This window comes from Hermetia illucens, chromosome 4, assembly GCF_905115235.1.
Source record: "Hermetia illucens chromosome 4, iHerIll2.2.curated.20191125, whole genome shotgun sequence".
NCBI lineage: Eukaryota > Metazoa > Arthropoda > Insecta > Diptera > Stratiomyidae > Hermetia > Hermetia illucens.
The window spans coordinates 107,094,102-107,120,147 of record NC_051852.1 but is presented as its reverse complement, the minus strand read 5'-3'; the positions used below and the strand labels follow the sequence as shown (position 1 = coordinate 107,120,147).

Genomic DNA, 26,046 nt, shown 5'->3' with positions numbered 1-26,046 from the left:
CCAAGCCAAGTGTAAATGTAGTCTTATATGTAATGCAAAACCGCCGCTTATTGAAAAATCTGATGAGACTAATGTACGTCTCATCGGGATTACCAGCTTGGCACCACCTTTCTTCGTTCCGTTTCCTTCTGCCCGAGTTCTCTTGATAGTGTAGCAGCGCTCCCTCGCCAGGTTTGTTCAGAGAGAGGAAAGGGGGGGATTCCCTCAGGACTTAAGTTATCTCGAAGGCTAGATTATAGAATTTTCAACAAATTTAGATTAATTTTGCTATTTTTGAAGTGATTTTTATAGCAAGCAAGCAATAGATTTTATCGTACGAAATAAAGTCAAGACAGCCAGTCTTGATAGTAGCTTGTTTTTTGTTCCTGATGTAATTATGGAAACAATGAAAATATTCCTAAGGACTTTGGAGTCAAAGATAGAGATGATTTTCAGGAGCAGAGGGAGAGAAGAATGGGTGTATTTCAATGCTCGAGTTTATGGCGGTTGAGTTGATTCACAGGTATCTATTCAGACTGGTTGCTAATCATTTGTAGGTAAGCATTTATACGAAGTTCAGCATCGTAGAGAAAAAAGGTGCAAACGTGAGTTGAAAATCATGTGTGCGTTCTCCTCTTTTATTAACGTCTGTCTCCCGGGGAAAAATTCGGGCTCGAGGAAATTTCATTCCATTCCATTTCAAATTTCGGGGGGTTCAACAAACGCTATCCGAGATCATATGAATAGATCCGGGTGATACCGAAAAAGAAATAAAAGGAGCGCGTTTTCCAGAAAAAATGGAAAGATTGGTGGACATCAAGTAATTACACAGTGTTCGACAAAGAGGTCGTTCGAAGTAGTTTATCTCTCCAAACAGTATTGGAGGCTAGCCGGCATTATGTGAAGTAGGGCAAGGGTCAATATTTCTAGAAACGGGTTTCCCGGAAAGTCCTCCTTCAGTTACGTTATTTGGGGTGTACTTCCTTTTTGCAGTATCTCGTTGGTTTAAGAAAGGAGTTGGGAAAAGTTCTAAGGAGCTTAAATTCCTGGTAATATGGGTGAGAACGCTCTGAAGACCGGTTTTTCGAAAGTTGCTTGCTGATTTTTTGAACGCTATCTATCCCGTGTTACATATTTGGGACTATGCCTTTTTGTAAGAGATTCTCGCTGATTGTGGTGAGTACTTCAAATCACGGGAAAGAGCTTAACATGGAGTTTGCTATCGGGTGCCGATTAGTCAAAAAGTGATGGGTATCTGAGAGAGAGAGAGATTGGAACGATTTATTTTATGCTGACAATTTCTTCTTGGGGCATTTGTGTCCACAAATTTGAATGCGGATCCATGAAATAAAAGTGCAAATACTCGACGGAGACAACTACAGAAAATTAATAGCCAGCTTTGACAAAAAACAAAAAAAGTACTACACATACCAATTGACAAGCTTCGAGGGTATTACAGTAGTGCAAAAAGAGATCAAACGTCAAAGATTAAAGAAGCTTTGAAGGATGATAAATTTCAGGTGTATATAATATGATAAACTGAACCCGAACCTGATGGAATAAAATTTAAAAAGAACGAAACGCATGCAATATATAGTATAGTATAACCTGCTTTATCGAAAAATGATCGTAAAAGAGGTCCGTAAAAGACCTGGCCCGGTGCAGTGTCAGAATTGTCAAAAATTTGGTCACACAAAACTATACTTTAGGCATCTACCCAGTATTGGTGTCATTTCTGGAGATTTACACGCTACATTTATTTGTAAGAAAAATAAGGAGGGTGCTCATTAGGTTGTCTAGTCTATGCTGAAGTTAAGCAAAAATCGTAACTGAAACAATGAACTCAACGCGCCGATACAAATACCACTCCCGCTAGCACATCTGGGGTTGAAGACTCTCAAAACATAGCTCGACAAGGCATGAGCTACGCTAATCCGCATCTTAAAGCCAGCATACACTGGAAATACGACACTTCCTGTTTGACAAAGAAATCGACATAATGCTCATAGCCGCAATACGCCTCACCCATAAAAACAATTTGCAAATTAATCGGTATTGCTTCTATGGCACTAAGCATTGGGAAGGGAAAGCCCACGGCGGTACAAGAATACTTATCAGATCTCGCATTAAACATGATCTTCTAGAAGATTAATGGAAAGACTACCTCCAACTTTAGCCCGATTACTGAACAGGATGATGAAATCCTCGCACGGTTGTTGGCAGCCAACGGAACCTATTTCAGCTTACATAAACTGTTCCACTCGAAACGTCTCACCATAGGGTCAAAGTTCTTACTGTACAAGGTCAGTCCCTCAAGGTAGTTTCCTTGGACCAACGCTTTACCTCATCTATACCTCGGATTTACCAACTGATCCTAACAGCAGGTTGCACCAATAAACTTACGAATCCACCTGAAAGGCAGTTTAAAAAAAGGAAAATTCCCATGAGCGAAAACCAAGTGCTGTCACGTCGCTTTCACCTTGAACCGGCAAAACTGTGCTAAGGTCTCAATCAATGGTGCAATAATCCCTCAACAGAATGAGGTAAAGTATCTCAATATGGACTTGCGGAATTCAGCTGTGGGGTTTAGCATGCAAATTTAATATCGAGTTGCCACGTAGATCCCAGTCGAGGATATTACACATGATGAAATGAAAATATCGAGAGAGAACTTCAACTTGCGACAGTGAGAGAGGAGATCTTATTTCAGGTGACGAAGTATAAAGGAAAGTTAACTTCCCGACCTAACCTCTTAGCCAGGAGACTGCTTCAACAGTCTATTGTTAGTCGATTATAAATATCGATAAAAATAATATAAAATTTTATAAAATCGATAACAATAATGAACAATCTAGAATGTAAATAAAGACAAACACAACGTTGTGTATGTAGACTAATCTGTAATCCTACATCGTAAATAATGTTTCTATACCACTAAAATACATCTGAATTTAACTCAAGATTTGGAAACTTATTGCTAGTTTCTATTTAGAAAGATTCAATAAAGTTAATATGTCGTTAACAAAAAACAGCGAGTGGCGCTATTTTGGGTTTAGTTTGAAGGTGGGCTCCCAGTCATGCGAAGGGGGGTGTAAATTTTTTATTCAGGGAATATGGTTATGTGGGATATTAAATGAAATGGCTGGTCTGGTCTGATTTCTGATACTAGGTAAAAATTAGGGGAGATGGGGTTTAGAATATGTGCTTCAAAAAGTGAAACAGGTCTCGTTCTCAGAACCTATCCAACCGCAAAATCTGAAAAAACTTACAGTGATGCATCCATATGAAATATAGGCCTTAAAGTACATCCCGTTCCGATATCTGAACAAAAAAAGTTTATAATAGTATATTACCATGTTTTAAAAGTTTACCGGAAAACCCCCCTTAAGTTCATCCCATAGATACAAAAGCTGGCAGCAGCATAAGCAATAATAGGACATAATTCTGAAAAGTTATGGAAGGTCAAAGTTTCGCATTACAGGTAAATTGATTGCACCTTTAGATGTGTATGACGTCATCATCATAACTTATATGAACGGCGGCGTCCATGTGGACGTTTTAGTTTTCTTTTTTTGTTTTTTTTTTTTGGTTATTTGCATCATCATCATCATCAACGGCCCAACCACCGGTATCCGGTCTAGGGTTGCCTTAATAAGGAACTTCAGACATCCCGGTTTTGCGCCGAGGTCCACCAAATCGATATCCCTAAAAGCTGTCTGGCGTTCAGGTGTACACCATCGCTCCATCTGAGGCAGGGTCTGCCTCGTCTTTTTTTTCTACCATATATATTACCCTTATAGACTTCCCGGGCTGGATCATTCTCATCCATACGGATTAAATGACCCGCCCATCGCAACCTATTGCGCCCAGATGTCGATATCGTCAGCATAGGCCAGTAGTTGGGTGGACTTAAAGAGGATCGTATCCCTTGCATTTACCTCAGCATCATTGATCACTTTCTCGAGGGCCAGGTTAAAGAGGACGCATAATAGGGCGTCCTTATTGCATATCAGTGCCAATTATTGGAGGGAGACATGTTACCAGTGGTTTTTAATTTACCTACGTGCTTTTGTGCACGGAGTAAAGTGCGTGAAATGCGAGAAGATACGTTAGATCAATTTATACGTAATATACAATGTTTTTTTATTTAGGATGAACACAGTATTTATATCGTTGATATGTATATGAGTATCTTCGAGTTAAGAAAAATATTGGGGAATATTTTCTATTTTTAGCTAGATATGTACGAATGGAAAACCTGCATAGTGAGTTGCTCACATAACCTTTTACCTGAAGCGCCGAGCGTTCGGTATTCTGACTTGCTTCGTATAACTTCAGAAGCTGTGAGGTTGACTAGAGAAGCAACTAGCGAGTGTGACGTCAATTGCAGTTCAGAGACTAAGCACTTTCTCATTCAAGTTAAAACTTCTGTCGATTTTCATCCATGTCTTCGATCATGCAAGCTATAATGATCGCCTGATCACGATGCACAATCAATGCCTTTTGGATGATCATACTCAGGTTTTCACTGTGGATAATAGAAAGGTCCAGCTCTTAGCATCATGAGTAGAGTAACGAAATAACTTGGGTTTGCAACAGTTCTTTCATGCCTCTTGTCTCCGCGTTGGATCCTAGAGGCAATGGATGGTCCGCGCTAAAGTCTACTTTTTATCAAAATCAACTCTTGTTAAAATTTAAACTTGATGCTTCCAATTCGTTCCGATGCTTCGCCTGGATTAACAGTTTCTAACAATCGCAGGCAGACCATCCATCCTCCACCTACTTTGTGTTTTATATTTAGGAATTTTTGCAGAATTTTGACGAATCAGTCATCCTGCCTTCATCTGAGGCACCGCGAAACAACTTGAAGATAGTCTTCACTAAGTCTCTGAGAAACTTACCGTTGGTTTTGTTGGCCACTAAGTATAATAGAATTAAGGTGCTGAGTTTCCAAACCAAAGATAAATTTCTTGGACTAGTAAGGTTTAAGATTACTTATCAACTGGTGCTAACATGAACACTAAAAGGGACCCGGTAACATTCAAGCGCATCCTTCGTTGAAACTTATCTATATATCAGATAACAACATTCTGTGTCACAAATTGATATGCAACTATTACCGATCTACATACCTACATGTGTGTATTCAAAACGAACTTACCTTGGAAAAGAAGCTCTCAAGTCAGACCTCAACTTTGTAAGCAAATCTGTAACTGATCCGAATTGCCTTAATGTCATCTCGCTGTCTGGTTCTGTTGGGATGGGAGACCTGAAATTCGAAGAAGGTAATTACCAATTTGAGTTATGCCTGGAAATTTCAATTATATTTACATATACTGTGAACATTTTGTGGGCAATGTTGCTGAACGACTTCCATCCGTAGCCTTGTTATCATTTTCGCTGTTATCATAGATTGATTTTGCGTTTCCTGATTGACGTTTTCCAAACTTTTTTAATGATTGTATGTAATCTTCTGGGTTGTATACTGGTGGTCTTTGATTTTCCTGGAAAGTAGAAGAATATACAATATATGCATATCTATTCACGTTGAATAAAACAGTCAATGTACGTAAGGACTAAGGAAACACAATAATCATATGTATGAATGCAGTAACGGCAAAGGAAATAGGAAAAATCGGTTCGATAGCTAGTCACATAAAATATAATTGAAGGAATTTTCAAGGATTGTATTATCTCTCTTTACTTTAATTCTGAGAGTATTTTTGAGCCATGTAACACAGTAGTCTGTCCTGAAGCCATCGCTCCATCTTAGGCAGGGTCTGCCTCGTCTTCTTTTTCTACCATAGATATTGCCCTTACAGACTTTCCGGGTTGGATCATCCTCATCCATATGGATTAAGTAACCTGCCCAGCGTAACCTACTGAGCCGCATTTTATCCACAATTTGACGGTCATGGTATCGCTCATAGATTTCGTCGTTATGTAGACTACGGAATCGTCCATCCTCATGTAGGGGGCCAAAAATTCTTCGGAGGTTTCTTCTCTCGAAATGGATAAATACTATTATATAAGCGGCATAATCTTCCATTCAAGAATGATTTCAGAAAGGTAAGTACATGACCAAAAGTTGAGCTTTAGCGCTCCGTAAGGCAAGGATGAATTCGTGAGGAGATTCTACGAGAATATGGAGACAGTTACAGAAGAAAGGCTACATAGATTCGTCGAATCACGCACAAGAACTGAGAAATGAATGAATTAGTTCCATATAATGGAGCAAACGAAGACGACTGAAAATTGGCGAACTCAGTAGTAAATTTGAGCAAGGCGAAATGCGCAGGAAACCCTAAAAATTGACTCGTGTCCCTATAGTTCATAACATGGAGGTAAATAAGAGTGACCTTCTTAGCTAAGTCAGAGAGTGACTGAACTGAGGACAAAGTCCACAGGCTAATCAGTTTGACCTCCTTCCTTGTCAACACTTTAGAGGAGTTGGCTCTGGAACTCTTGTGGGAGAGGCTGATATTTCAGTCTCCGGAACTTCCCCGGGTTACAAAATAGGAAAATAGTATGACAGACTTTACATCTCAAGCGGTTTTTAATAGTTTGCTCAAATTCAAAAAAAGCATGGCTGCACTCGGTGAAGACATCAAATTTCTCAAACTATGCCTGAAGTATGGTGTCACGCCTAAGTCCCATGTGGTTAGTATTAAGTCAGGTTTAAGTTTACCCTCTAATCTTACTAGATCAGTAGAAGAAACCTTAATTAGGACTAGTGTTAAAAAGCTTCATGCAAAATTAGCCTCTACCACACTGAAGGCATATAATGCGCACTTGCAATTACCAGCAACAGAAAACTGTGCGGAATCTACCTTCTTCAAAATTCAACGGGGTTACAAATGTGAAAAGGAACGCAAGCGGACTTTGCTAAGGAAAAAGCTCAGCCTGTTGATAAAAAACTCCCCGCACACTAGTCATGAAAAACCAACGGTAAGTACTATTCCTAACCAAGTTATTAACAAATCCTCTACTAGTTTTAACAAGGATGAAATGGATCTCCTGAACAAGGGTTCGAACTACGCTGTAAAAACCGACCTGCCAGTTGAGCACACTGTAGTAGATGTAGAAGGAGCTATAAAATTCATGGGCAATGAAGCAAAGAAGGAAATCCGGCATGAAATGTCAAAAGCCATGGCTCACCAGAACAGGATTCGGAAGTCTGCTAACCAGCGTGAAATCAAGATCGTACGAGAACTGAAGAAGAAAATGGCGCCCAATGGCGCCCATCCAATTGGCTATGATCTGAGAAGGACTGAATTGTCAAAATAGATCTCTCTTTATATTTTTGAGTCTGCCAGAGGCATGTAAGGCTGTGTAAACGGGACACTTCAGCGGAGCTTCCCTTAAGTATAACTGATACCACTTTTTTTTGTTCTGGGGGTAGCTACTCCGTCGAAATTGGTCATAGCTATTCAAAATTGTCATTATGACCGTCCTCTGTGTTCATTAAATAATTGCCGCCCGAATTAACTTTACAGCAGAACAAAATATCTATTCACTTCGCATATTGCAAGGAAATCCACTTATGTTGTTGTTTATGCATATGCATCGCATACCATGGTGGAATATAAGACGCATTTGTAGGCAACAAAAGGATAGAAATGCAAAATTCTTATAAGGCCTACTCTGCTATGCATATGGGTGTGAAAGGTGAACGAAGATGTGAGGGTGATATGAAAAGCGGGAATTATTTAAACCTATAAACAAGTCGGGAAGCCGAAAGCTGGACGCTTCAGGAGTGAAAGGTTTTCTGCATTTCTCATATAAAAATATTTAAGTGGACATTTGTCCGATTAGAGAGTAGCACGTAATATATGTAGGTATTATCTGTGAATACCCATTTTCGCGTGATACTGACATTCAAAGACTTGGATTTGCACAGAAGTGACAAATTTGACCTATTATAACTTTGTTAGAAATAGTGCGATTTTCACCAAGCTTGGTAAGATTATGCTCTATCAGCTAACTACTAAAAATTATAGTAATATACTATTATTAACTTTATTTGAATATATATCGGTATGGAGGGTATTTCGGAGCCTAGGCACCATATAGTGGCAGCCTCTTGAACTTTTTCAGATTTTTGGGTTGAGTAGTTTCTGAGAATGGGTTCGTTAAAGAAATGATCACTTTCGACCCCCGCGCTCTCCACTTTCCAACAAATGTCAAAACTAGTACCGGCTTCGGAAAGCGCTAATCTATACCTTTCAAAATGAGAAAAAAAAAATGACGCCCCCTTTTGCATGTACGGGGAGCCCCCTTCCCTTAAATTCGACTTAAAAGGATGTAACTCATTGTATGTGTGAGTGTTCACAGTTCCCACCTTTCCATCCAATAGAAAGCAAATAGAAGGAAAATCGCAGCTTCATACCGATTGAGTGCATTGCGAATGTCGTGCGCTTACCGTACAACATCAGAAGAACCATCTGTGTGATAGCAAGCATGGTCCCTATCGGCATATTGGCGAACGAGGGTCGATGCCTCTATGACCCATCATATGCAATCGGCGAATCCTATTCCTATGGCTGGCAATTAGCACGAAGTGAATCTATTTTGGAATGGCAAAAATGATTGGATGATTCACCTAAAGGACGCTGGATACACAGGATTATTCCAGATGTCTCAAAATGGATTAGACGGAGGCACGGTGAGGTTAGTTGCCACCTATCTCAATTCCTAAGCGGACATGGAGGGTACCGTGCATACCTTTATCGCTTCGGGCGTGACGACTCCCCATATTGCCCGACATGCGTAATGATTCTGGAGGATGCGGAACATGTTGTTTTTAACTGCCCGCGGTTCGCCGCACACAGAGCGGAAGAGGAAATTGACGCTGGGGCACGGTTAATACCCGAGAATGTCATGGACCATATGCTAGCCTCTGAAATACCTTGGAGGGTGGTGGAAAAATTAATGAAGGCGATCTACAATCTGCTGAGGAAGAAGGAGCTCCGGAGGAAAGTTACAAATAACGACATGAGGCGCAGTTCGTAACTAATCCTGCCCCGCGACGTAATACCGAAATGGCAGTCCCGTGGAGTAAGTGAAAGAGAAGGAGGTGATTTTAGTGAGTAAAAGTCTCACACAACTGTATGGCAGGAGCCAGCGATAGGTTTTGAACTTTTCCACCTTCCAACGTATAAAAAACAAAAAAAAAGACAGACAGTAAACCGATTTTAATAAGGTTTTGTTTTACACAACACCTTAAAAATGAGATGCGAGGTGTTTGCTACTGCCAACTTTTTACTGAACGGCCAGTAGAAAAATTCGTAAGTAAACCCTGTGTCAATCTTTACTTTGTACATTTCCTTTCAAATTTCTTCCTTAAAGATTTTTATAATTCAGGCGAAGAACAGGGGCCATGATTATATTGGTAACTTCCATTTTTTAAAAAAGAAAAAAATGTGGCACTGGCTGTCTTTGGATTTAATGTCACAGTTGGAAAGTTCAAATTAGTATTTAGTTCTGCAGCTTTCTGAGAAAAATTATGTAATGAATTCAAAATCTGTGGTATTCATAAGAAAACGAACCATTTGGAATGCACAAACAACAGGTTAGTGCACATTGAATCTGATTAGCTTTCAGTTGTAGTAGGAATAAATTAATGTCAAACGTCAGATCTACGAAAAAGTCCTGAGACTCCAATGTTAATGCTTTCCTAGTATTTCTTGTTCTTGTATTTTCTTGAAAGGATTATCACAATCTCGACTGATGCCGAATTTCACCTAAATTAGTCCGTTATGTTCACCACATCCTTTCTCCTCAGTAGTTTGTGGCCATATAATCTGCAACGGAATGCTCTTTTGTTTTTTCTTCAAACTGACTCAATAACCTTCGCATATGTAGATGGGTACGTTCTTGATCCATCATTCTCCTGACAAATTTAAGTCCTCGGTAGTATAGTGGTCAGTATCCCCGCCTGTCACGCGGGAGACCGGGGTTCGATTCCCCGCCGGGGAGGGTTTTTTTTATTTTATATTATTACAAGTTGAAAGGGGTTGTTATCATGTTCATTTCTAATCTGTTTTGTTTGATGCTCAATAATTTCAATATATATATATTGATTTTGTGATGGCTTGATTTCATTGAAGCGTGTTGAATCTGAATCAGTTTTGATATAATGATACTGTAAATCTTAGATTAAGAAACAAGTAATCAGTTCTATTTAAAGACTGACAACTGATAGCTTAAAATTATTGTTAGAGGGGTGTATGGGGATTTTGGGAATACTTTTTTTCTCAATTTTTGATAGGGGAACGATATAGTTCAAAATCTGGCCATATCTCAGGTATGTCTGCCATTTTCCGTATTAGCGATTTTATTGGCGATCGAATTCAGTGATTTGATTTACTTACTGTATGTACGATAAGCAAAATTGAAATCCGGACACAGCCATAAGAAATACAATACAAGTGAACTGCAAAAGAAACTATTTTCGGATAGAGTTGAAAAATCGTAATAATAACAAAAACTGAAAAAATTGTTAGAAAATTTTTAGCTGCATATACAACTTACACTTTTTGTGGCATAAATTCGACCAAGACATATTCGGCTTGTTTTTTTCCAATTTTTGGAAAGGGTTTTCGTCTACTGTCGTATAATTGAACAATAACCAAATGCGTTTTATGTTTCGGATAAATGTGTGTTTGACCGTTGACCAATAACGAAAGTGTGTTTTCTAGCAACATAGACGAACAGCCTACCACCAGTTCTGTTGGTATCATCTTGTAATACCTGAGAGCCCTCCGTAGCCACAAAGGATAAATAAACAATTCGGGAAACCGGAAACCGGGCGCTTCAGGTATGAAAGGTTTTGTTTGCTTCTTCTGTGAGTATATTGAAGTATAGAACTATCCTATTTGTACGTAGCCCGTTATACATATGCATTTAGCATATCAGATTAAGTACTTCGGGTTGTAAATTTAGACGGTAAAGACAACTTCGAGCTACTGTAACTCTGTTAGTAGTAATATGATTTTGATCAAACTTGGAGATAATATGCTTCGTATTATATTTTATACTACTACCAACATTTATAAGTCGGGGATAAATTTAAGGATATTATGGGAAAATAAATAAAATGAATAAAATATAATACGAAGCATATTATCTCCAAGTTTGATCAAAATCATCACTTTCCACTCCTCCCACTCCCTGCCCTCTCAAAACTTTGGAAAGTACTAATCGAGACCTTTTATTTGATACCCCACATGACTATATTCGGTGAAAAAAAATTTTTCACCCCTCTTTTACATGTATGGGGACCCCGGCCCCTAAATCTGATCGGAGAAGGATGTCACTCACTGCATGTCTAGGCGTTCACAGTTCCCACCTTCTCACGAAATTTCGTGTCAATCGGTATAGCCGTTTCTGAGAAAAGTGCGTGTGACAGATAGACAGACAAACTGCGACGGGGTCCCAGAGGACTCAGTGCACGTATTCTTCCAATGTCCTAGGTTCGTGGAAGAAAGGAGGAACCTAGAGGAAACTCTAGGTCAAGTGTTATCACCGAAAAGGTTTGTCCGGAGAATGGTAGCTTGCCAGGAAGACTAGGATGTGATCAATTCCATGATCGCAGCAATCCAGGATAAACTGCGAAAAGCAGAAGAAGTCAGGAAGGCGAGGTTACGAACCCCGCGGGTAGACGGAGGGAGATCGAGCTAAAGTAAACTTACTCTGCCCCGTGTTGTAATACCTAAGGGTGGTTCCACGGGGTAGGGGGGGAGTCGGGGGTGGTTTTAGTGGGTAAAAATCCCACATCCTGGCATGCCCAGGTCTTTTGAAGAACTCCACCTCCTTAAACAAAACCTTAAAAATAGCTTTGGCATATTTTGAAGTTTACAAAATATGCAATATTGGGACCCCCTCCTCCCCCTGTTTAAACTGAACGTACAACCAAGTTACTCACTGCATGGATAGGGGCTTTCCACCAAATTTCATATCAATAGGAGTAACCGTTTCTGAGAGTACTGGTGTGACAAACATACAGCCGGACAGTAAACCATCGTGGAGGTGTCAGAATATTTGAAACTGTAAGTTTTGGGCACGAGCAACATCCCCTAACAAAGAAAAAACCAATGTGGCGAAAGAAGTTATCGGCCGTCAAAATGAATACAGAGCGTTCTGGAAAAATGCAACTCGATCCTCAGCGCAGCCAATACAATTACGAGATTCATTTGTGGACAAATTCAACAACCTCTTCGATTTGGCCCACAAGGTTGCAATGACTATTGCTAGATGATTAAGGGGTGCATCAGTATCTTTGAAGTGAGAGTGGCAGTATTTTCTTATCTGGAGGTACTAATCTTTAAACGATTCCGGGATCCAAGGATATTGGCTACTTAATATGGTTCCGGCGTTCGTTCTCATAATGAACAAGTTAAAGGCTACTACTGTAATGTGCTATACCATTCTGTGACAATAATGATACTTCATTGTAGGAGGAAAACCGCCGAGATGACAATCGAGAGTTCCCTAAACTGGATCTTTTATATCTTGGAGATATACTCCTATGTGGCGTCGAATTTTCACCACCCGATTGCATCCATGAGCCCCCATAATAGCCTACATAAGCAAACTATTGTAATATGGGGAAAATTCCATCGAAGAGGACTAATTGGCAAGCTGGTGAGCTCTTATATAATAGTTCACTCGAGATCCAATCTGAAAACGGAAAGGATCAGGAAAAGGATACTTAAGTATGCAGGATACTTTTGACTTTTTGCGACTCAATCGATATCAAAACCGCTAAGACCAAATGGAATGTCTAGCGATTGAAAAGAGAAAGCCCCGACGCGAACGCAAGAAATGTCGATGTCCGTCCACTAATTGGAAATGATCCAATGGGACGAAACACACCTAAGAAAGTTCTACAGCATGAAATCGACGATATCATGAATAACTACCTGCAAAATTTAATAGAGATAATACAATCTCCGGTTTAAATGCTGACCGGAGATTCGGCAAGAAGGAACGGAGATAGATCCCCTGAATTCGCTTAACATGAGCAAAGTGTCTCATTGAATCCCACAATCTGAATATCTAGAGGTGGCTCAAGAACTGAAGGATAAAAGTGAATGAACAGAAGAGTCGCCACATGAATTTTGCATTGAAAAGAACAAAGGATGGCTAAACTTAATTTAGTAAATATTCCGCAATAATAAAGAAGTTAAATATTTAGGTGTTGATTTCGACAGACGCTCAACCGGCATATTGGAACTAAGTGGACCCAGGCGAACCAATGGTTCAAAATTAGTTTGGTATATAGTTTTTTTCTCTAAAAAGCGATAAATAAACGACTTCGGACGTATGGAATTTAGAGATAGGGAAATATCAGAGTTTCAAAAATCGAACCTCTCCAGCGATCATGCTCGAAGAAAGATAACAGATGGACTATGGTACAGTAAAAGTGAGAATATCCATTTGGACTTGAAAGTGCCTTTGCTGGAACACGAAATACTCGAGTTCAGGAAAAAATATTTACAAAAACTGGAAATTCATTCTAATAGGTTAGTTAAAAATCTTTGAAAACGCAAATACGTCGGGAAACCGAAAGTTGGATATTTCAGGTATAAAAGTTTTGTCCAAATATGACTTTTATTGCGTGGCAGTTGCACCTGCATAATAATTTAAAATGCAATTCCATATAATTTACACTGCAAGGTACTGTATCGATTATAGGTAACTATATAAGCTTTACACAAGGAGTTCAGCATTGTTAGCAAATGTGAAGAAGTTCACCTTTTCATATATATGACTTTAATATTTCACTGGGTACTTGGTAAACCTAGGATGAATCTAGGGGACAATTTCAAAAAGCCGGTAATATGCTATTATTAAGTTTATCTGGGCAGACATTGGAATGGGATATATTTTTTGGGGGGCCATATAAGCGCATGGTCCTGAATTTATTCAAATTTTTGGGTTGGGTAGTTTCCGCAAATGAATCTCGATTCATTTTGAGTTTGTAGATGTTTACCTCTCACTCATTCATTTTAAAATCTATGTCAACACTAAAATCTGCTTGTGAAAGTCCTGATCAAAACCTTTCGTTTGATACCCCACACGGATACCTTAGGTGAAAGAAAAATTACATCCCCTTTGCATGTACTCCCTTTAAACTCCACGTAAATTTATGTCACTCATTCTATACGTGAGATTTCACATTTGCCATTGTCCACAAAATTTGGTTTGAATCGGTGTAGTCGTTTTGGAGAAAAAAAGTGCGTATGACAGACATTCGCAGAAGAATTTTGGGATGAAAAGACAAAAACAAAACCAAATGAATTTTTTGAAAGTGCATCGTCTATATGTATATAGAGTGCGTTCATTAATGATAGAACCACGGTACTTTTTTTCAAACATTTTTGATAACTACTCTTATAATTGTTCAATTACCTTGAAACTTTTCTGAAAATATTTGCATCTACTCCATTTTTTTTTAAATTCCTTAACTATATCACTTACAGCACTCATTTACTTCAAATTGTTTGCTTTTTCAACCGTGCAATGATAGAACCATCGACCTTTTTGAAGTTTAATTGAATTTTAAATGAAAAAGGCAGAAATAGAACACAATTTTAATATTGAATCGGCTTCCCACTGCTCTTGATAACTAAGCTGGTACTTTTGGTCTTTTGTTAATCGCAACATATCCACTGCCGCGTGAGCATGCATTAAAATTAGCTTAGCCGATCAAAAGAGTCTCAAATATGGGGCAGAATTTCTTGGTGGCCGTCGAAATTGAATAGGGTGCCGGTAGATGCGGTGTACACGACGGTATCCCGACGAAATTGATAAGACTGACTAGGCTGACCCTGACCGTGTGCGAGGCCAGATAAAAGCAACAGGATCACTCTCAAGACCATTCGACATCAACAACGGTCTACGACAAGGGGATGCCCTATCATGCGTCCTCTTTAACCTGGCCCTCGAGAAAGTGATCTGTGATGCCGAGGTAAATGCAAGAGGTACGATCCTCTTTAAGTCTACCCAAATACTGGCCTCTGCTGACGACCCGAGACGTACAAACTGCTTTCATCCAGATTGAGCAGGCGGCGCGAGATCTTGGGCTGCACATCAATGAAGGCAAAACAAAGTATATGGTAGCAACGTCAGCACCGAAAACCAACCAACCAACAACATCAAATCGCACTGGTCAAACAGGAAGAATAAGGATAGGAGAATACAACTTTGAGACCGTTGATAATTTCTCCTATCTAGGGTGGAAAATCACAATCGATAACAGCTACGATGATGAAATCCGCGCACGGTTGTTGTCAGCCAACAGAGCCTATTTCAGCTTACAAAAACTGTTCCGCTCGAAACGTCTCACCATAGGCTCAAAGCTCTTACTGTACAAGACTATGATCTTGCCAGTCCTCATGTATTCCTTGGAGACTTGGGTTCTTAGCAAGAAAAATTGCGAACTCTTGGCCGCGTTCAAGAGAAGAATGCTTCGAAGAATTTTCGGCTCCCTACATGAGGATGGACGATTCCGTAGCCTACATAACGACGAAATCTATGAGCGATACCGCTCATAGATACCGATACCGGTTGTGGATAAAATCCGGCTCAATAGGTTACGGTGGGCGGGTCACTTAATCCGTATGGATGAGGATGATGCAACCCGGAAAGTCTATAAGGGCAATATCCATGGTAGGAAAGGAAGACGAGGCAGACCTTGCCTAAGATGGGGCGATGGCGTAGGTCAGGACGCCAGACAGCTTTTAGGGATATCGAATTGGTGGACCTCTGCGCAAAACCGGGATGTCTGGAGTTCCTTATTAAGGCAGGCCTAAACCGGATACCGTTTGTTGCGCCGTTGATGATGATGATCGATAAAAAACTGTTTTGCAATTTTATTTGTGTGCTTGGGATCATTATCTTGTTGGAAAGTATAATCATCCAAGCACAAGTGATCCGTATTTTTTTGCGAGGTTTTATTTTAAAATATTTACAAAATACACCCCAGCCGTTTCAAAATTAATTTTCGCCAGCTGTCCGACTCCGGCGGCAGAAAAGCAACCCTATACCATTAGGGAACTGCCACCGTGTTTAACCGTGGCTGTAATATTTTTTCGATTTTTAAGTTTGGGAAGACCACCAAACTCGATTACGTTTTTTTTTTGCATTTTTCAACTCAAATTTTGATTCTTCCGACCAAATTATTCTATGCCAAAACGATTCGGGCATGTTAATATATTTTGTTTTTATCCAGAAATGGAAATTTTATATGCGCTGCCAATTCTTTCTATTCTTGGCCACCAGCACGGTTATTTACTAACAAATCTTCCGCTTCTTTCGACAATGGCTTTATTCCGAAAACCTACAAGCCCAAAGATGTGATATTACCTTTATATCTAAACACAATACTCTTTTAAAAAATGTTTAGGAAAAATGTGCTCTTGAGAAATGCAGGTTTTGCACTTTATTTTGTTCGAATGCGAATGTTTAGCTATGAGTTTGTTCCGGTTTTGGCCTACTAAGAAGTTTACAATTTGAAATGTTATATTCGAATTTTGTTTTAGGGGAATGCCCACTTTGTTATTAAAATGTAACAGGAGGTGCACTGGTAAGTTATCATTCATAAAAACCGTATTGACTTTGGAACTGATGTGTTTGAACTTAATTTTGTCCAGTAGTGTGCATATATGTATATTGTCATTACCAATTAACCGTTAAACGGGGCATAACGCGAACAATAATCTTCTAACGCACTTTTATCAATTAGAGACTTTGCGGAATTAAAATAAGTTTGAGAATTGTGTACAAATTTCATTATAGTTTTCTGTCTAATCGAAAAAGGTCGAGAAACCGGCTAAGTCACGACTTTGTGGGAAAAAATAGTTTAAAAACCTTACTCTATTTCCTTGACTTTAACAAGTATTGTGAAAAGTAACATTTATTTTAAGTTATCTTATCTTATCGGTAGCCCGCCTAATATGACTACATACACTTCTGCAATAAAGTGAGTATACAGCAGTGGAAAAACCATTGGAAAATCATACCAAATAATGGATAAAAATACAAACAACGGTAATTTATTATACTTATATTTGATATTGATTCAGTTGAAAATTACATGTATGGCGTAAGTATGTCATAAGATATTCTCAAAACTATCTTCGTTATTCACAAACTGGTTGCAATAAAGTCAATACACAGCTGCAAGAAGCAAATGAATGTTTGTCCTTATTACTTCCCGTGGTGGAAATTGCATTCGATTCTAACATCAGCGCCTTTTTCAATTGAGTTTTGTCTGTGAGGCGGATGTAACGTAACTTTCTCTTCAATTGATCTGCAACATGTTTGATAGGGTTCAAGTCAGGGCTTTAGGGTGGTGTTTTAAATTAACTCAGCGTATTATAAAACAAATAGAGGCTGATGAGTGCTGAATGTTTGGGGTCGTTGTTTTGTTGGAAGTAAAAGTCCTCTGCAATTCCCAACTTTTCAACACTTGGCTTAAAAATTCGTTTCAACACATCGATATAGACATACTGGTCCATAAGGCCACCTTAAATATGATTTAGTGATACACATTTCCATATTATAACACCGCCGCCATTATATTTCACTGTTTTAATGGTATATTTAGAATTTAGCCGCCACGTTTTCACTCGACCATTCCATCCAAATATATTAAACTTATTCTCGTCAGTAAATAGCGCTTTGTTTCAGATAGATTGAGGATAATTCATGTACTTTTTCATCATTCTCCATTGATTGCCCAAACTTGAATAACAATTACAATAGAACAAATGAATAAAGAAACATATGATTTAAGATTTACAGTTAGTAACATTGTCATGTGAGGAAATGTTCTAGAGATTAGTATGGGCATCAGCCAACTCCCGTATGGTCTAGTGGCTAGGATACCTGGCTCTCACCCAGGAGGCCCGGGTTCGATTCCCGGTACGGGAAAGTCTTTTTTGCCAATTTTCTATATATTTTTTATTTATAAAAGTTGTAAAAGGATTTCGCCTATAGAGTTAAATAACTTTTTTTGGGATAATATTCTTCTATCTCCTTTCCTTATACAGCCTTTTTCTTATTCTATGTATTCAGTCACTTTTCAAAAAAGAATACATTTTCTTTCCCATAATATATTTATGCTATAAATTCACGCTTGACTCGGCGCTATAAAATTACGCTAGTTGTTTTCGGAAAGCTCATCAAAGTTGGAAACAATAAAGATGAAGGAATTTGAAAGTTTTGGTTGAATATTTGTTAATTTAAGTTAAATCTTACAGATGGCGCACGGAGTGTATGATTAATGTATGCAGTAGTAATGTTGACAATATTTGCGTTTGGATAATTGCTTCTGAATCATTGTGTGGATAGTGTCAATAAAACCATATGAAGATAAAAATGGGCTGCATAGCTTCTTTGAGACGTGTTCAGAATGCATCTATATCTAAAATCTGTTGAGGCTTCAAGTAATTCATTTCTTGATATTAGAACCAAAAATTAATGGTTTGGTACTATTGGTAGAAGGGTCAAAGATTTATATTTATTTAACAATATATCGTATATTGGGTCTACAGCGACTGACCAAAAGAATTTCCACTTTTTGTCAGTCTTTCTACTATGTTGGATGCAGAAACCTAATGGCGAATTTTTTGATGACCTTCTGAATTATATCTCCATGATAAAGGGAATGATTGATATGTCAGAGGTCATAACAACATCTCGTCAGAAGAGCAAAAAGAATACTCAGCTTGGAACTGCTAAGGAGCATGGAACTAGAGAAGACAAACAGACAGAAGACGTATGTACCATGATAGTGGTGCGGCGCAGCAGGATTCGCAGCATTTGAAATTAGAGCGTTTAGATGAAGCCACCGGCACTCTCCACAAATTTTAGAACTCGCTACAGGAATGGGGAGCAGGCGGTGAAAAAGTGCCGTTGATTGGCGGCAGAGCGACCGCAAAAAAAACAATTGGTCTCTTCTGTCTCCAACCTTGACCACCGACAGCCGTGTTTTATCTATGTAATGTTTTCCCGTATTCTGTTCTGATTTTGTCGGCGAACTTTAGTAATTGAATTAAGCAATTGTGCGTTAAAACATTTGTTGGTTAAATAAAAATTGAAAATTTCACTGAATGTTAAATGTGGAGTGAGTTTTGGGAGCTTTTGCAAGAGCACTATCTCCATGAAGGAGTTGCAAATATGAGAGTGCTTTGATGAGGATATGTCGGGTGTCAATTCAAGCTAAAAAGGCGGGGAGTAGATCAGCACAGTGGTAATAGCCTCCCAATGCCTTCATTCTCGCGTAATATTCGCGTTGCATCTTTCAGAAATAGCGTATAAAGTATTCAATACTAATGGAGATATTGGCGTTTAAACTTTTGCAAAAGATTTTGTGCATTTTTCCTAGCGTAACCATTCTAATCGGATGGGGGAAAAATTAATACTGTTGGCAAACCTATTAGTAAGCCTTCCCATAATTTTGTTATTACAGATACAATAGTCATGAGTTCGGCTAACATGCATTAGCAGGGTTCTCATAGCAAGAGTAATTATTTTCCATCTGACATTATTTTTGAACTGTTAAAATTTAACAGCTAAAAATTACGTTTTCATATTCGATCTCAATACATTCTGGCATATTCACTTAATGGGCTGTAGGAAGTCTTTTAAAAGAATGAACAATATTATTCGGAGTAGCGACGACCCTCTTTATCTGTTTGTGTGCGTTAACAAAACAAATGTATCGACTCCGGGGCTTCGAAAATCCAAGAAAAATAGTGCAAGAACTCCTCCAATTGCAACGAGTAGGAGTTTGATACGGATTTTGGAAAATGCTTCAATTAGTAGTGAATTTATTGTATTTCCGATAGCGATTTATTGTCTTGGACTCGAATTGGATATTCCATCTGTTTTCAGTTTTTGTTAGTACTGAAAAAGCAAGATGCCTGGAAAACACTGTGAATATGTAAATAAATTGTAGGGCAGAAGTTACTGTGAAAACTATTGGGGACTGGAAAACTGAACAAGAAATCTATCGATGAGAAACAGTAGTGAGCTACACGCACACCAAATTTTACTTCACGAGGGAGGGTGAATCTCGGAACTTAATAGAATCAAAATAAGGATGACAGTAGGTTTAATAATTGGTCATTGCCCTCAATAACAGCATCTAACCACTATTGGAATCTACAATGCAGACTGATATATCATCATCATCATCAACGGCGCAATAACCGCTACGCGGTCTAGGCCTGCCTTAATAAGGAACTCCAGACATCTCGGTTTTGCGCCGAGGTCCACCAATTCGATATCCCTAAGAACTGTCTGGCATCCTGGCCTACGCCATCGCTCCATCTTGGGCAGGGTCTGCCTCGTCTTCTTTTTCTACCATAGATATTGCCTTTATAGACTTTCCGGGTGGGATCATCCTCATCCATACGGATTAAGGGAGCTGCCCACCGTAACCTATTGAGCCGGATTTTATCCACAACCAAACGGTCATGGTATCGCTCATAGATTTCGTCATTGTGTAGACTACGGAATCGTCCATCCTCATGTAGGACTGGCAAGATCATAGTCTTGTACAGTAAGAGCTTTGACCCTATGGTGAGACGTTTCGAGCGGAACAGTCTTTGTAAGCTGAAATAGGCTCTGTTGGCTGACAACAACCGTGCGCGGATTTTATCATCGTAGTTGTTATCGGTTGTGATTTTCGACCCTAGATAGGAGAAATTATCAACGGTCTCAAAGTTGTATTCTCTTATCCTTATTCTTCCTGCTTGACCAGTGCGGTTTGATGTTGTTGGCTGGCTCGTTTTCGGTGCTGACGTTGCCACTATATATTTTGTCTTGCCTTCATTGATGTGGAGCCCAAGATCTCGCGCCGCTTGCTCGATCTGGATAAAGACAGTTTGTACGTCTCGGGTGGCTCTTCCCATGATGTTAATATCGTCAACATAGGTCAGTAGTTGGGTGGACTTGAAGAGGATCGTACCTCTTGCATTTACATCAGCATAACGGATCACTTTCTCGAGGGCCAGGTTAAAGAGGACGCATGATAGGGCATCCTCTTGTCGTAGACCGTTGTTGATGTCGAATGGTCTTGAGAGTGATCCTGCTGCTTTTATCTGGCCTCGCACATTGGTCAGGGTCAGCCTAGCCAGTCTTATTAATTTCGTCGGGATACCAAATTCTCTCAAGGCCGTGTACAGTTTTACCCTGGCTATGCTATCATAGGCGGCTTTAAAGTCGATACTGATGACTGATATATAGACTTTTAAATGAAGGGGACCAAACCACCCTCTCACATCATATTGGGCTTCCGCCGCAGAAAAGTACCAACTGGGAAATTACAAGCCCTGAAGGACCGGCCGATTCGGTGCACCTGATGGATTTCCTCCTTAGCCTGACTAGGCGGTGATTATTCATTTACATGCAGGCAACAGTGTGCCGTTCCTACAAAAGTTATATATTCATCCATCCATCAACTGCAAGCAAGGAGGCTTTGCCAAAAGGAAGGACAAGACGGAAAACCCGGAGCTCAAGGAAGAATACCGGGACTTTCGAAGTAATCTTAAGGGGAGTGGGTAGCAAGGTTATCCATATGGGAAATAACCTTGTATATTTGTCCCTTTTTTCAAAAAGTGCTTTTTCCGAATATATTGTATATTCACGATTCTGTATTTAACATTTAAGGAAGAAGGAATGATTCTAAATGGTATTCTGTTTTTAGAGCAATATGAAAATTGTGGAAAAATACCGGATTTTTTTCCTACTTTGATAACTTTTTCTCGGTAAGTATGGAATGTATTTAAAAAAAAGAAGAAGCATTAATCTATAGTAACTACAATTGTCGTTTCAACTTCTATCCCTGCAGAGTGGAGGGTGGAAGATTGATATCGGAGAAGCTTGTGAACCTCAGATCAACATGTGTTACCCACATTTCGCGTCATTTATTATTAGTTTTTCGCGATGCCCCGAAGCATCCTTAAATATCATTAAATCATTAAATATCATTAAATAAATGATATATTATAATAAAACACTCAAGAATTCTTTTTAAAATATAAAATAGTCTTGGTTCTGACTGATTTTATGGTCCGCTAACTCACAGATTATAACAATTAATTTCGATTTTTTTAAAAATACTTCAAGTTGTTGGATTCGGTTTTTAAACATATCATTAGATTCAGGGCAGTCTGAAGAACTTTTTAAGCTAATAAAAAAAATGGACTTTTGTTTTCAATTTTTGCTACCCACTCCCTTTAAGAAACATTATATAGAGACGCAAACAGGAGTGCTACAGGCTGTTGTAGGTGGTGAGTATTACTATGTTTAGGTGTTAGGAATGCTTTCGATTCGCCCAGTTACCTCTTGGTAAGGCTTTTCTGGTACGAAGCGGATAGCACGCCAAAAGAATACATTGTGATGGCGTGCGTTCCTCAAGGTTCCGATTTAGGAATTCTTTTGTGGAATATTATGTTCAACGGAGTGACTGGTCTTTGCGTGTTAGAGATTGATTTAGGGGTGGGTATTGGCCCAAAACATCTTGAGAATGTGGGACTTCGTGGAAGTGAAAGCATTCACGCCATCGAATCCTGGTTACTAACAGTTAACTGGACTTGGCGAACGTCTTGACGAAGGCGGACCTGTTTCAAAATCGATCATTAGATACGTGGTGCTGGCAATCGACTCCAAGCTAAACTGCCGCGAGACAGTACAACAAAAGTTAGTTTATAAACAGGGTGCGGCAGCATAACTTCCTTTTTAAAATGCGCGCCACTCAGTTAGTTGATGTCATAGCGGAGCGCTAGTGGTCTCGTTCAAGAGGGGATACTGTAAAGTTTTGTCCCGACACGGTTCAGTCGCCATCGTGCGTTGGAATAGTGAGAAGCGTGCCTTTGCCGTTGAGGTTTACTTTTCAAGCGGATGTTCGGTTATTGCAACACAGCGTGCATTTCGGAATCGCTTTAATTTAGCCCCGTTGGCTCCCGTCCCAGACCGCAAATCAATTGTTACATGGGTCACTACATTCAGACAAACTGTAAGTGCGACAAAAGGAAGAACTGGAGTCCCTCGGCCCGTTAGATCATTTACCCAAAGTCACAGTGTGGTGTGCAATTTCCTCAGCTGGAATTATTGGTCCCTGGTTATTTGAGGAAAATGAGGTTACGGTGACAGTGAATTCGGACCGGTATGTAAACATGCTACAGATTTTTTTTTCCCACGGCTAGAAAATTTGGATTTGGGGGACACTTGGTTCCAACAAGACGGTGCAACAGCACACACTTCAAGAGCATCGATGGCTGTTTTGAGGGAACACTTTCCAGAGCGCCTTATCTCAATTAGAGGCGATTTGGAATGGCCGGCACGCTCTCCCGATCTGTCCCCTTGTGATTTGTTTCCATGGGGTTTTTTGAAATCCCGTGTTTATTTCAACCGTCCAAGAAGCCTAAAAGATTTGAAGACCAACATCCAAGAAGAAATTGCCAACATAACACCTGCTATGCTACCAAGAGTCATGACAAACGCCAGAAATTGGTTTACGCAATGTATGGAGAATGGGAGACGTCACCTAACAGATTTGATCTTCAAAACAATGTAAATAAAAACTTCGGACATGTACCTACATTATAAAAAATAAATAAATATTTTCCGATGCATACAATAGTTTTTATTGAGTTTTGAAAAAAGGAAGTTATGCTGCCGCACCCAGTATAAAGAATAGTCAGCATAGGTGATGAAATTCAGTCTGCTATATGTGATTCTCGTCTGCGCGGGATCAGTGGATAATGCTGGGGACCGGAGGAGAGTGATTTTGAAATATTGTGCTGAGATAGAGCAATGTATTTAGGACAGCATTGGGTGAAGGAAGGTATGTTATCGCTTTAATGATTTCTATAGAAATGACCTCTATAAATCTTCTAATGACCAGGTGCACTATTTCTACTTCAGAAGGTACGCGAATCAGACCAAAGGGACTGCTGATTTCTGAAAAGCAACTAGGAAGCAATGTTACAGGAAGTGGCAGCAACGGGATTGTTGGATTTTATTGACATAGCAAATTAAATTGCCGCCTGATTCAGTTCTCTGCGGGATAAAGTGGTTATGGAAATTATTAGCATTGCTATCGATTGGACGAGTCTCTCGACTATCATAAATGCCCTGATACACTTAAGTATCCGGAGTAGATTAATATTAAGAGGAAAGAAGGAGACTGAGCCGTGTCTACAATACGAACGTGGGGTCCCATAATCTTGCGATTGGAGACAAATTGGTGTTTGACAAACCCAATAAAAATTGCGAAATTAAATTGAGCTCGAAAAAAGGGACAAACGTGTGATCTGAACACGCTGAAATTGTTTAAAACAGTAGAAGTGCCATCCAAACGTTTATTATTTGGTGCGGATCTCTGGGATAGAGGTCCCATTAGTACGTACCGCTTCGAAAATGCCCTTGATGAGTCCATCACCGTTAACGACGAGGCCTATAGATAGATGACAATCACTTGTTTTTGGCTAAATTGAACGATATTCGCGTGTATGTTATATGGTTTCAGCAGGATAGCATTAAGTGTCACAAACCGGGTGTAACGATATACATTTTGCAGACTTGAGTTTAAGGTCTCTTTCGAAGAGTTGAAGTGAATTGACCACCAAGATCTTGTTGTTTGAAGTCTTTTGTTGCGGGTTCTTTTTAAGTCGAAGGTATAAGCCATAAATTGGACATTGCTTAAATTTAGATGGAGCTATGCTGTATGAATCTGTGGCGGATATTCATACGCTAGTGATAGTGGACGCTGATCATATCTTTCCGATATGGAAAGATGTGTCCATAGTAACATAGTTCAAACATGGGGACTATTAATCCGGACTAATATCTAACTTTGTCTCCATGATAGAGAGAATCAAACAGTTGACTTGAAATGATTTTGTTACATGTAACATTTCATTGAGGTAAAGGAAAATTATTGTGATTTTCCCTGTACCTGTTCAACATTAAGTTACTTATATAGGTCAAGTCATTAAAATATCCCTCCGCAGACCAGTCGCCACCAAATGGCAAATCTTGCTCTATGAACTTCAGGAGACAATTTGAATGCTAGACACATTTCCTAGGTCTACACCTGCATCAATAATTGCGGTCGCAAATTGCACCGCTGGTTGACTTGGCTGTATGTAATATTTTTTATTTTAGTTCGGAATTCCATACCCACAATATTTGGAATAGCTATTCGCATGGCGACCATTCCCTGATAATCGGCAACATCAACGTAAGTCCGCATACAAACACTGTCCCATTTCTTGAAACCGTTCCCGGCATCAGTGCCATGGTTCTTGATATCCAAATTGTCCAATGGAGTTATTCGTCAGCCGTCTCTAATATCCATAAATTTTAAGATCGCCAGCTGGGGCTCGTAAACCAACTTCTTAAAGCTAGGCTAGGCCAGTTTTAGCTTCCACAGAACCAAAAAAGGAGCAATTGATCGTACGGTTGGTCTGAAGCAATTCAGGAGGCATTTGACAAACTTGTGCCAACACGCGCCCTCAACTTTCGTGACGCTATCCTTCTTCGGGATAGTACCCTACAGGACATAATAATAATAATCGTTGGCGCAACAATCCATATTGGATCAGGGCCTTGAAGTGTGCTAGAGCACTTCATTCAAGACGTAATGGTACACCACAGAATATCCAGTAGAAAAAAGCCACGCTCCCTCCTTAAGAACAAATTAATTAATTATTTATTTAAGACTAATAAAGACTGATATTCCAATTATATATTGGCCCCAGAAGGAGGAGGAAAAAGAAAGCTTAACCTATGCTTCAAACTAGAGAAAGTACAAGATTCTAGCCTAACCTGTAATGTGTTATAGGAGCGACACAGCCTCGAAATCAGGGAATGGAAATAAAGCTCCGGAAAGGGCACTTCAAAAGTTCCGGCCTTGAGTATGCTATGCGAAATCTGAGATTCTAGTAGAGATAGAGTAGTCCATTAGGCCAGTAGAAAGTCTAAAGAGCAAACACATATCGAGGATGGTTCTGGGTAGATTTAAGTAAAGGAAAGTAAGAGAGTGAT

General features: G+C 39.4%; 1 protein-coding gene, 1 long non-coding RNA gene and 2 other non-coding genes across 7 annotated transcripts in view; 3 read left to right on the top strand and 1 right to left on the bottom strand.

Moving 5' to 3' along the window:
- Positions 1–26,046, bottom strand: part of LOC119654575 — a 361,980-nt gene that overhangs the window by 6,851 nt on the left and 329,083 nt on the right. For all 4 annotated transcript variants that reach the window (XM_038060030.1, XM_038060031.1, XM_038060033.1 and 1 more), the window contains 2 exons: positions 5,311–5,483; positions 5,141–5,248 (listed from right to left, as the gene is read on the bottom strand). In XM_038060030.1, coding sequence (XP_037915958.1) covers positions 5,141–5,248; positions 5,311–5,483 — 281 coding nt within the window. The remainder of the gene's footprint in view (positions 1–5,140; positions 5,249–5,310; positions 5,484–26,046) is intronic.
- Positions 9,886–9,957, top strand: Trnad-guc. Its single transcript has one exon. It is a non-coding gene; the product is annotated as a tRNA-Asp (tRNA).
- LOC119654578 lies at positions 10,492–21,902 on the top strand. The gene is made up of 3 exons (XR_005249830.1): positions 10,492–10,798; positions 21,701–21,761; positions 21,845–21,902. It is a non-coding gene; the product is annotated as an uncharacterized LOC119654578 (long non-coding RNA).
- On the top strand, positions 17,848–17,919 carry Trnae-cuc. Its single transcript has one exon. It is a non-coding gene; the product is annotated as a tRNA-Glu (tRNA).